Genomic DNA, 11660 nt, shown 5'->3' on the forward strand with positions numbered 1-11660 from the left:
TCTTATGTTCCACGTTTCTGCCCCATACAGTGCTGTTGGCACAATCACTCCTTCATACAGTCTCCTCTTCGCATCCATTCCCAAATGTCTATTTCTCATTACACTCTTTAAACCACCAAGGCATTTACTCGCTTCTCTCAATCTACATTCTACCTCCACCTTCACTCCACCTTTTCCTGCTACACTTGCACCCAAGTATCTAAAACTATCCACTTCCTCCAGTCGCTCTCCCTTAATGTTCACTTCCAGTCTACTGCCACTTTCACCCCTTGTACATCTCATCCCCTTACTTTTACCCACATTTATCTTTAGCTTTCTTCTATCACATACTCTCCCAAACTCTGCCACCAGCTTCCTCAATCCCTCCTCTGACCCTGCCACAAGCGCAGTGTCGTCCGCAAACAACAGCTGGCTCACCTCCCACTTTTCTCCATTTTCTTTAACCATCTCCAATCCCTGACTCACTACCCTAGCATTCACCTCTCGCACCACCCCATCCATGTATAAGTTGAACAGCCAGGGCGACATAACGCATCCTTGACGAAGTCCCACCTTTACTTCAAACCACTCACTCTCTCCATTTCCAATCCTAACACATGCTCTACTACTCACATAAAAACTCTTGACAGCTCCCAAAAGCTTTCCTCCTATCCCATAAATCTGCATAACCTCCCACAGTGCCTTTCTGTCTACCCTATCATAAGCCTTTTCCAGATCCATAAAAGCCAAAAAAACATCCTTCCCCTTTCCTATAGCTTTCTCACATATCTGTCTTACCACAAAGATCTGATCTACACAACCTCTACCAGTCCTAAAACCACACTGTTCCTCACCAATTACTCCTTCTGTTCCTCTCCTAATCCTCTCAATTAAGATTCTCCCATAAGCCTTCCCTACTACACTCAACAGGCTAATCCCTCTGAAATTACTACATTCACACTTGTCCCCTTTTCCCTTGTAAAGAGGAACTATACAGGCACTACTCCAGTCCTCCGGTACTCTACCCTCTCTCCAGCAAACATTAAATAATCTTGCCAACCAGTCCACCATCACTGAACCTCCCTTTTTCAGACATTCTGCATGACATCCATCCAGACCAGGTGCCTTACCTGCTTTCATCATCTTTACAACTGCCTTCACCTCATCCTTCCTTATTTCTCCTCCATTCTCCTCACTCATCACTCTCATTTTCTTCGTATTTCCCACTGCAGCTATCTTTCCTTCCCTATCCTCCTTCACATTCAGCAACTCCCTAAAATATTCTGCCCATCTTCCCCTCACTGCCATCTCTTCCATTATCAACTCTCCATCTGTACCTTTTACCTTTTCTTCCCTACTTGATTCGCCTCCTCTTCCTCTCTTAATTTCTTTCCAAAACATCTTTTTATTACTTTCAAAATTTTCTGTCATACTCCTACCCCATTTCACATCTGCTCTCCTCTTTGCCTCCTTTACCTTTTGCTTTACTTCTCTTTTCTTTTCTTTGTACGTCTCATATGACTCCCCTGTCCTCTTTTGTAACCAATCTGTGAATGCTCGCTTCATCTCTTCTACAACCTTCTTTGTTTCCTCATCCCACCATTCACTACCCTTTCTTCTATTTCCCCCTGTCCTTCTTGTTCCACACACCATCCTTGCACACTTTAAGACTCCCTCCTTGAACCATCCCCATTCCTCCTCCACACCCATCTCTGCTCTATCCTTTACTCCCTCCCACTCCTCCTTCAGCTTCTTTTCATACTCCTTCTCCTTTTCCTTTTCATTCAAGGAGTTCACTCTAAGAACCTCCCTACCTTTTGTCCCTTTCCTCTTTCTCCATCTATCCTCCACTCTCAACTTACCTTCCACCAAAAAATGATCTGATATTCCCCCACCCTCTCCCCTTAGGACATGTACATCCTTAACTCTTCCTATCATAATCCTATTTACCACTACATAATCCATTAAAGCTCTATCTACCACCCTTCCCTCCACCACCCTCTCCCATGTGTACTTATGCTTGACTTTCTTCCGAAACACTGTATTTGCTATCATCAACTCTCTTTCTAGACACATTTCCACCATCAACTCTCCACTACGATTCTTTCCTGGAACTCCACACTTCCCAACCACTCCATCGATTGGACCATTTCCCACTCTAGCATTAAGGTCTCCCAGTACTATTACATTGACATTTCTTCCTAAACCCTCTATGTTTTACATACATATACCAAGGCTTTTTTTCCCCTTTCAAGGGAGGTAGCCAAAAAGAAAAAGGCATAAAACCATTCCCACCCATTCCATCCATAAATACACTCCACACCCCTCCACCCTCCCTCTCATCTTAGCACCTCCTGGATGATGGGTCATCCCTGCACCTTGTCCACTGCCCTGGGTCAGAGGCAGTGTCGCAAGTCAGAGCACATCCACAGCAAGGCCGCTTCATTAAATCGGCGACCCCCCCCCCCATCCATAAAAGGAGAAGACAGGAAGAAATCCCTTCGGGCTGCGTCAAATTTTGCTCACACATACTACCTCACCTCCCATCCCCCCCACCCATTCCACCTCATGCATCACAACATCATCCATATACAACCATTTTCCATTCACCCGTCTTCTGTCCTCTCTCGTCCTTCCTCAACAGACATTCCCCTCTTCCCCAAAGCCCCCTTTACCCCATCCATCCATCTCATCCTAGGACGTCCCCTCATGTTCACTCCCTCCACATCTGCCTTCCATACCTCTTTTACTAGTCTTTCTTCACTCATTCTTTCCATGTGTCCAAACCATCCTAATACTCTTTCATCAACCCTATCTCCCAACTCCCTTTCCACCCCTGTTCTCCTCCTCACCTCCTCATTTCTCACTCTGTCTAGCCTAGTATCCCCCATCATACTTCTCAGACACCTCATCTCAAACACATTCAAACTCCTTCTCTCTTCCTCTCTTATGTTCCATGTTTCTGCCCCATACAGTGCTGTTGGCACAATCACTCCTTCATACAGTCTCCTCTTTGCATCCATTCCCAAATGTCTATTCCTCATTACAATTTTTAATCCACCAAGGCATTTACTCACTTCTCTCAATCTACATTCTACCTCCACCTCCACCTTTTCCTGCCACATTTGCACCCAAGTATCTAAAACTATCCACTTCCTCCAACTGCTCTCCCTTAATGCTCACTTCTAGTCTGCTGCCACTTTCACCCCTTGAACATCTCATCACCTTACTTTTACCCACATTTATCTTCAACTTTATTCTTTCACACACTCTCCCAAACTCTGTCACCAACTTCCTCAATCCCTCCTCTGATCTTGCCACAAGCGCAGTGTCATCCACAAACAACAGCTGGCTCACCTCCCACTTTTCTCCATTTTCTTTAACCATCTCCAATCCCTGACCCACCACCCTTGTATTTACCTCTCACACCACCCCATCCATATACAAGTTGAACAGCCAGGGTAACATACGCATCCCTGACAAAGTCCCACCTTTACCTCGAACCACTCACTCTCTCCATTTCTAATTCTGACACATGCTCTACTACTCTCATAAAAACTCTTGACAGCTCATAGAAGCTTTCCTCCTATCCCGTATATCCACAAAACCTCACATAGTGCCTTCCTGTCTACCCTGTCGTAAGCCTTTTCCAGATCCATAAAAGCCCAAAAAACATCCTTCCCCTTTCCTATAGCTTTCTCACACATCTGTCTTACCACAAAAATCTGATCAACACAACCTCTACCCATCCTAAATCCACACTGTTCCTCACCAATTACTCCCTCTGTTACTCTCCTAATCCTCTCAATCAAGATTCTCCCACATGCCTTCCCAACTACACTTAACAAGCTAATCCCTCTGAAACTACTACACTCACACTTGTCTCCTTTTCCCTTGTAAAGTGTAACTATACAGGTACTCCTCCAGTCCTCCTCTGGGACTCTACCCTCTCTCCAGTAAACATTAAATAACCTCACCAGCCAGTCCACCATCACTGTACCTCCTTTTTTTAGACATTCTGCATGGCATCCATCCAGACCAGGTGCCTTATCTGCTTTCATCATCTTAACAACTGCCTTCACTTCATTCTTCCTTATTTCTCCATTTTCCTCACTCATCATTCTCATTTTCTTAGCATTTCCCACTGCAACTCTCTTTCCCTCCCTATCCTCCTTCACATTTAGGAACTCCCTAAAATATTCTGCCTACCTTCCTCTCACTGCCTTCTCTTCCATTATCATCTCTCCATCTGTACCTTTTACCTTTTCTTCTCTACTTGATTAGCCTCCTCTTCCTCTCTAAATTCTTTTCAAAACATTTATTTTTTACTTTCAAAATTTTGACATACTCTTACCCCATTTCACATCTGCTCTCCTCTTTGCCTCCTTTACCTTGTGCTTTACTTCTCTTTTCTTTTCTTTAGACCTCTCATATGACTCCCTCGTCCTATTTTGTAACCAAACTGTGAAAGCTCGCTTCTTCTCTTCTACAACCTTCTTTGTTTCCTCATCCCACCATTCACTACCCTTCCTTCTATTTCCTCCTGTCCTTCTTGTTCCACACACCATCTCTGCACACCTTGTGACTCCCTCCTTGAACCATCCCCATTCCTCCTCCACTCCTAGCTCTACTCTATCCTTCACTCCCTCCCACTCCTCTCTCAGCTTCTTCTTGTACTCCTCCTCCTTTTCATTTAAAGAGTTCACTCTAAGCACCTCCTTACCTTTTGTCCTTTTCCTCTTTCTCCATCTATCCTCTACTCTCAACTTACCTTACAAAAAATGATCTGATATTCCCCCACTCTCTCCCCTTAGCACGTGTACATCCTTAACTCTTCCTATTATACTCTTATCTACCACTACATAGTCCATTAATGCCATATCTACCACCCTTCCATCCATCACCTTCTCCCATGTGTACTTATGCTTGACTTTCTTCAGAAACACTGTATTTGCTATCATCAACTCTCTAGACACATTTCCACCATCAACTCTCCACTACGATTCTTTCCTGGAACTCCACATTTCCCAACCACTCCATCAATTGGTTCATTTCCAACCCTAGCATTAAGGTCTCCCAGTACTATTACATTGACATTTCTCCCTAATCCCTCCATGTACTCATTTAAATCTATCCAAAAGGCCTCCCTTTCTTCTACACTCTTCTCAATACCAGGCCCATATGCACTTACAAAGACCCACATCTCCTTTCCCAGTTTCACCTTCATCCACATTATCCTTGAGGAAACCTTGCACTCCACTACACATTTACCTATCTCTTCACTTACTAGTATATCCACCCCTTCTCTCCCTTGCCCTCTCTTCACTCCTGATAACCTCCCACTTACACTCCCAAAATTACACTCGCCCTTCCCTCTCATCTTAGTTTCACTCAAAGCCAACACATCTTTCTCACAAACATACTACCTATCACTTCCCTTTTACTCTCATCTGTACCACATCCACGCACATTAAAAGACCCAAACCTTAGGGTGCTGGCTGGAAAACTCCTAGACCCTCTTATGCCTTTACTTTTTTAGGAATGTTCCCTGTGGGGCTACAGGGAGAAAGACGCCTGGTTCCAATCCCTATCCCTTTTTTCTTGCCTCTTACGATCCAAGTGGAAATACTTGGTGGCAGTATTCTTTTGCCCCCACCACAGGGTAGGTAGGCGAAAAAGGAAATGAATATTCAGAGAAATTGTACAGGACAGTAACAAGGGGTTGGGGGACAGCATAACAGAGGGACAGTCGTAGTATAAAAGTGTCATCATTTCTCTATGAACAGAGTTTTCCTCTATCACAGACAAAATGATGTGTGGCTCTGGTCTGTAGGGGCACCCCATATAGACCCTAAAGTATCAACTGCATGCTACTTTGCCACAATAACATGTAGCCATTACCCCAGACGGGGCAGCCAATACCCCAGACGGGGACAGCCAATACCCCAGACGGGGTAACTTCATAAAATGTAATAAATCTCATCGTCTTATCTTTGTGGTCATTCCACTAAACCCCGAAAACGTCCTTGTGCAACGCTGGCTTTCAAATTTATACACAGACCGATAAAACCTCCATTTTACACCTGTTGACACACAGTCACAAGAGCTGTAATATTCCTGTCAAGTTCCATATGCATCGTTTCCATCACCCAATCAACTTGGTGGTTTCTCCCACTGCTGTGTTGCCAAACAGTAGGATAATTATGATTTCAACTGTAGACTACCGCAATAATACTATCTCTTCTCTCCTTTCCCCTTCTTTTTTCCCCCACTATACTTTTTAACATTGAATTATTGAAATAAGGATATTTAAATTTGAAACAAAAAAGTTTCATATTTCAAACATGTTCAGCTGTAACTTGTTTTGTACTTTTATCAATAAGATCAGTTCCAGAACCAGAGTAATGTCCATCGCAATAATTGCATAGCAGTACCGGTATGTAGTTAAACCAAGAGGTACTTGTGTCAGTAATTTCAGTACATTAAGACAAAAGGTATGAAAACATATGAAGTATAATGATACCCAGAAAGTATGTATGATACATGTAACTTTCAGTATCATACATGTTCAGCTGTAACACTCGACCTTGTACTGTACTCATATCAATAAGTTTTATTTTCTCTATATTTACTGTTTCCTTTCAAGAAATTTGCCTAAACTTCTTTTATAAAGTATTTTCATTTTTTTATTTTGTATTTGCAAAACTATATATGTTGGAGCGTATTTAGGGATGAAATGGGTGGGAATGATTTTATGCCTTTTCCTTTTTGGCTACCTCCCTTGTAAGGGGGAAAAAGCCTTGGTATATGTATGTATGTAAAAAAAATCTTCCATTATATATTTTTTATTATTAGGTTTGTATATCCTTTACAAAGATTATATTTCAACTTTTGTTATAAAGAACAATATTTTTGTTTTTGAAATGTACTTATCACTTATTTGCAAAGATATATATTATGTCAAATGTCTTACATTATAGAATCTTTTTTTTTTTACTGAATTTTCTTCAATATCCTTTCAAAAAATTTGTCTCTACTTCAGTTATAAAGTATTAATGAAGAGGTCAAACATAGGAAAGCCACACTATAACATATATATCTATCTTTTTATATAAACCAGTTATAATGATATAAGTCTACTCAAGGTTGAAGTGTATGTGTGTTGTCTAGGCTTTATAAAATATGTAGGCCATAATCAGTTACATTAAGAGGAGTCAGAGGGGCCAAAACTAGAGGCGTCGGAGTAGGAGTTGGAGGTTTTGTGTTCCGACTCCACAGCCCTGCCTGATACGGGCAAGTTTTGGAACATGAAACAAAATCATCATTCTCACTTTTCAGCCATTAGGTACTCTGCCTGGAGACTAACACTTTTGTTAAAGCTCAAGAATTTATGGACATGCCCTTTCTATCACTATCAGAAGCTGCCTTTCAACAAATATTCAGAGGACATAAAAACTTGTGACTTACCTCCTTCTCCCAACTGGCAATGGGAAGGTTTGTCTGCTGCGTCTGGCGTCTCATGTCATAATGAATGTAGGCTTTATGGTCCGAGTATCCACTCTCCGTCTGGTCACAATCGGTGGTCATGGTGTCCTCCTCAATCCCCAAGGAATTGATTTCCCTTACCTTTCCCTGAAATTGCTGGGTAAAATTATTTTAAATCTATGTATATTTCATGGGACTTTTCCCCCTCATAAGGAGGACTAAGTTAATATATACACACACCCCAAACCAAGCTAGAAAGAGTGAAAAGAATAGGAATTGATGGAGAGTGGTTGTAAATGGATGAGGATGTGACACAGGACCAAAGCAAGATGCTTCTTGTCTGCTCAATAAATTCTTGAGTGGATGAGGGCAAGGAGGGGCATGTGAGCAGTCAGACCCTGATGTATCGCTCCTGATCCAAGTAGTGTAGCAGGGAATTGATGACCCTTTGTCCACTAGGTACTAAGTTGTTGTTGTTGTCGTTCCCTAGACTGTCTGTCCGAGCAGTCCCGTCTCCCCAAGGAAGGCCACAGCCGAAACTGGGTTTTCCCACAAATCCTTTATAGAGTGTATGTTGTGTTGTTTGCGTGCATGATTGTGTATAATGCAGTCTTCCATTATGTGTTGTATGGTATGGGGTGAAGTGTTACATCCTGGGCAGCTGTTCACAACACGGTCGTCCAGCCTCTTCTGGTAGCTTAGAAGTGCTGGGTGGTGACCGCATCGCAGTCTGGCCAAGTGGACTCTGTCCTTTCGTGGGAGAGAGGATTCAGAAGGGTGGATATCAGGGGGTCTGGCATGCAGCAGTGTGTTGTCTTTCAGTGTGTTAATGGAGCGGTGAGTGATATGATTATGAATATGTTTCCGGAGGCTGGTATTTGGTGGTTGTGGAGGAAGAGAAGAGAGTATCTGTGCGTAATAAAGGTCTTTGGGTGTAGTTTTAATGTTTCTTGGTGTGTGTGGGTGTTCTGCTATGTAGTGTAGCGGGTGTGATGTGTTTGTGGTGGCTGCAGCAAGTGTTTGTGTGCCTCTCATGTCGAGGTGGTCCTTGACTTTGAGGACTTTTGTTTCATGGTGTAAATGGTCTGTAGGTGATGTATTTGTGCAGCCTTGTGCAGGTACTAAGTTCGGGGTGGGGGTTGGGGTCAAGAAATGGGTTGGTTTTTGGATGAGTGGTGGATGGGTGTAAACTTTGACCTGGTGGCACCCCACCCTGAAAAACCTTTTGCTATATGTGTCTTGCAACACTGCTTCTGACCCAGGGCAGTGGACAAGGTGCAGGGATGACCCGTCATCCAGGAGGTGCTCAGATAAGAGGGAGGGTGGAGGGGTGTGGAGTGTATTCAGGGATGGAATGGGTGGAAATGATTTTATGCCTTTCCCTTTTTGGCTACCTCCCTTGTAAGGGGGAAAAAGCCTTGGTATATGTATGTATGTATATATGTCTACATCTATATGGCTATATCAGGGCTGTGTCATGCTACCATGGCTATTTAATGTATACATGGATGGGGTGGTACAGGAGGTAAATGCAAGGGTAATGGGCAGGGGACTTGAGATGGTTAAAGAAAATGGATAGAAGTGGGAAATGAGCCAGTTGTTGTTTGCAGATGACACTGCATTAGTGACAAGACCAAAGGGAGGTTTAAAGCAGTTAATGGCGGAATTTGGAAAGGTATGTGATAGAAATTGAAAGGCAAATGTGAGTAAATGTAAGATGATGAGATGTACAAGGGAGCAGGGAAGGGTTGTGTGGATATTTTCATGTGCTCAAAGGAATTTCTCCTCATCTTCTCTATTTCCCACATGAGGGTATTGGGGGTTGTCCCTGATTAAATGAAATGGCCTTGCTGTGGATGTGCTGTGTCTTGCTGCATTGATTCTGACCCAGGGCAGTGGGCAGGAGACATGGATGACCTTTCATCCATGAATAGCTAAGATGAAAGAGAAACAAGATGGTGGATGGGAGTGGAATGGGTGGAAGTAGGTGTGTGCCTTCAACTTGGTTACCTCCCTCATATGGGAGAAAAAGCCCTTGATATATATATATATATATATATATATATATATATATATATATATATAGATATATATGCATGAAGTATATATTTAACTAATTGCATGTATATATGTATACCTCAATAATGGCTTTATCTTCATGCTGATGCTCCAACTGGTATTGCCACGCATAGTCACGACCAGAACAAAACTGCTTCATTTTCTGATGGCAAATCTTTTTTTCTTCTTCCTCACTGCGCAGTCCTAAGCCATCAGTCTGAGTTTCTGGCAAGATAATCTGTTCATAAAAAAAGTAAATAGAGTAACTGCAATACCAACATGTTTCACTGTTCTTATTACAAATAAAAATATTATGTCCATAACCTGTAATGATAGCAAACCATATTTACATGAAACAGATTCATGACACTCATTTGAGATGAGACGCAACACTGGAAGAAAGTAACCAAGAGTCCTAGTGGACATATGACTGGAATTACATGTGGGGGCAAAAATGGTATACACACTGGTGACAAAGTAATTTATCAATACATAGATGGAGAAATAATGAAAAAACTTGAGTCTTATCCATCCCAGATTAGAATATGCTGCAGTGTTACAGCATCCACACATGATGTAAGAGAGGGTGTGGGTGGACTGTGGGTACCTCGAATAGTTGACAAAGTACCCCACAGTTGACTTATGTGGAAATTGGAGCATGTTGGAGGATTGAGAGGCAAAGTATTACGATGGAAGAAAGATTTTTTGAAGGAAAGATACATGAGGACAGTAGTAAAGTCCAAGATGTCAAGATGGAGAGTAGTAACTAGTGGAGTACCACAAGGTTCAGTGCTTGCACCAACAATGTTTCTTGTCTACATCAATGACATAATGGAAGGAACAACAAGCTATGCCAACATGTTTGCACATGATGTTTAATCATGAGAAGAGTGAAAAATGAGGACAGTAACCTACTGCAAAAAGATCTAGACACTATTTTTGCGTAGAGCCAAGAATGGGAAATGAAGTTTAATACCAAAAAATGCAAAGTACTGGAAATGGGTAGTAGTGGCAAAAGACTGTCCTTAAACTACTCCTTGGGAAGTGAACCCACTAAAAAAGCAAAAGAGGAGAAAGATTTGGGTGTGTTGATAAAAGAACTTGTCACTTGACAGACATATCAGCAAGATTGTGGGAGAAACATAGACTACTGCAGAAGATCACCATATGGATGAAGAGATGATGAAAAAATCATCGAACTCCTGATACGTCCAAGACTGGAATATGCATCAGTGGTATGGCCCCCACACAGAATGAAGGATATAAGCAAAATTGAGAGAATACAAAGGGCAGCAACCAAACTGGTCTCCAGCCTGGCAGAAAAATCATAAGAGATAAGACTAATAACACTGGGTCTGCCAACTTTGAAAGATCGAAGAGAAAGATGTGATATGATTATAGTATTCAGGTCCTTAAAGGGGATAGATTGCAATGACAAAATAAATCTCCTGATTAAAGATGGGTGGGCTTTAATCTCTTCAATACGAGTCAAATTCTCATGAGCAGCATCAGATGCCTGATGTACAACAATGCATCACACTACTCGCATTATAAAACAAAGTCACAGCTGATTTACTTGTTCTATTTCATTCTGAGTAATGATAAACACAGAAAATGTGATCAGGCTAGTTCACAGAATTCAGGGGTCATTCTGCCACAACTACAAAATAAATGTAATCAGGATGCCAATGCCAGTATCCTTGTATATCCAATCCTGCCTCATGACGCATATGTAGGCGTCATCATATGGAAGTGGTTAAGAGGTCATGGAAGCAAATTAAGAAAGGATGTGAAGAAATGCAGTTTTCCATATAGATGCATAAATACCTGGAATAGCTTTGGAAGTGATATTGCCCAAGCTCAAACAATACAAGAGTTCAAATCTAAATATAATAACTGGATACCAAGGATATAGATGAAGTTGGAACCATACATGGACTTGGGGCTGGGTAGGATAAATGATTAGAGGATTTGAGGAGACAGGACACAATGAGTATTGCTTCTTTTCCCATACACTACAATTAGGTAAGTACACACACACACACACACACACACACACACACACAAACGTGTTGTATGAAAGGAGAGAAGGTTAGCATTCCCCTTGATAAGGATGGACAAAACACATACTGTCAAGG

The 11660-nt window shown here is 42.0% G+C and overlaps 1 protein-coding gene and 1 non-coding gene across 4 annotated transcripts in view; one reads left to right on the forward strand and one right to left on the reverse strand.

The window, feature by feature from the left end:
* The window catches only part of spn-E (tudor domain containing 9 protein spindle E), a 99407-nt gene that overhangs the window by 85324 nt on the left and 2423 nt on the right, over positions 1-11660 (reverse strand). For 2 of the 3 annotated variants that reach the window (XM_076204836.1, XM_076204835.1), the window contains exons 3-4: positions 9602-9760; positions 7447-7620 (exon numbers count right to left, since the gene is read on the reverse strand). In XM_076204836.1, the coding sequence (XP_076060951.1) occupies positions 7447-7620; positions 9602-9760 (333 nt within the window). The remainder of the gene's footprint in view (positions 1-7446; positions 7621-9601; positions 9761-11660) is intronic. The other variant, XM_076204838.1, reaches the window with a different exon arrangement.
* The window catches only part of LOC143037176 (U6atac minor spliceosomal RNA), a 104-nt gene continuing 35 nt past the window's right edge, over positions 11592-11660 (forward strand). The window contains exon 1 of the small nuclear RNA XR_012967452.1: positions 11592-11660. This exon is cut by the window's right edge and continues 35 nt beyond it. This is a non-coding gene — a small nuclear RNA (U6atac minor spliceosomal RNA).

This window comes from Oratosquilla oratoria, chromosome 21 (genome assembly GCF_046742065.1).
Source record: "Oratosquilla oratoria isolate Oo_2021 chromosome 21, ASM4674206v1, whole genome shotgun sequence".
NCBI lineage: Eukaryota > Metazoa > Arthropoda > Malacostraca > Stomatopoda > Squillidae > Oratosquilla > Oratosquilla oratoria.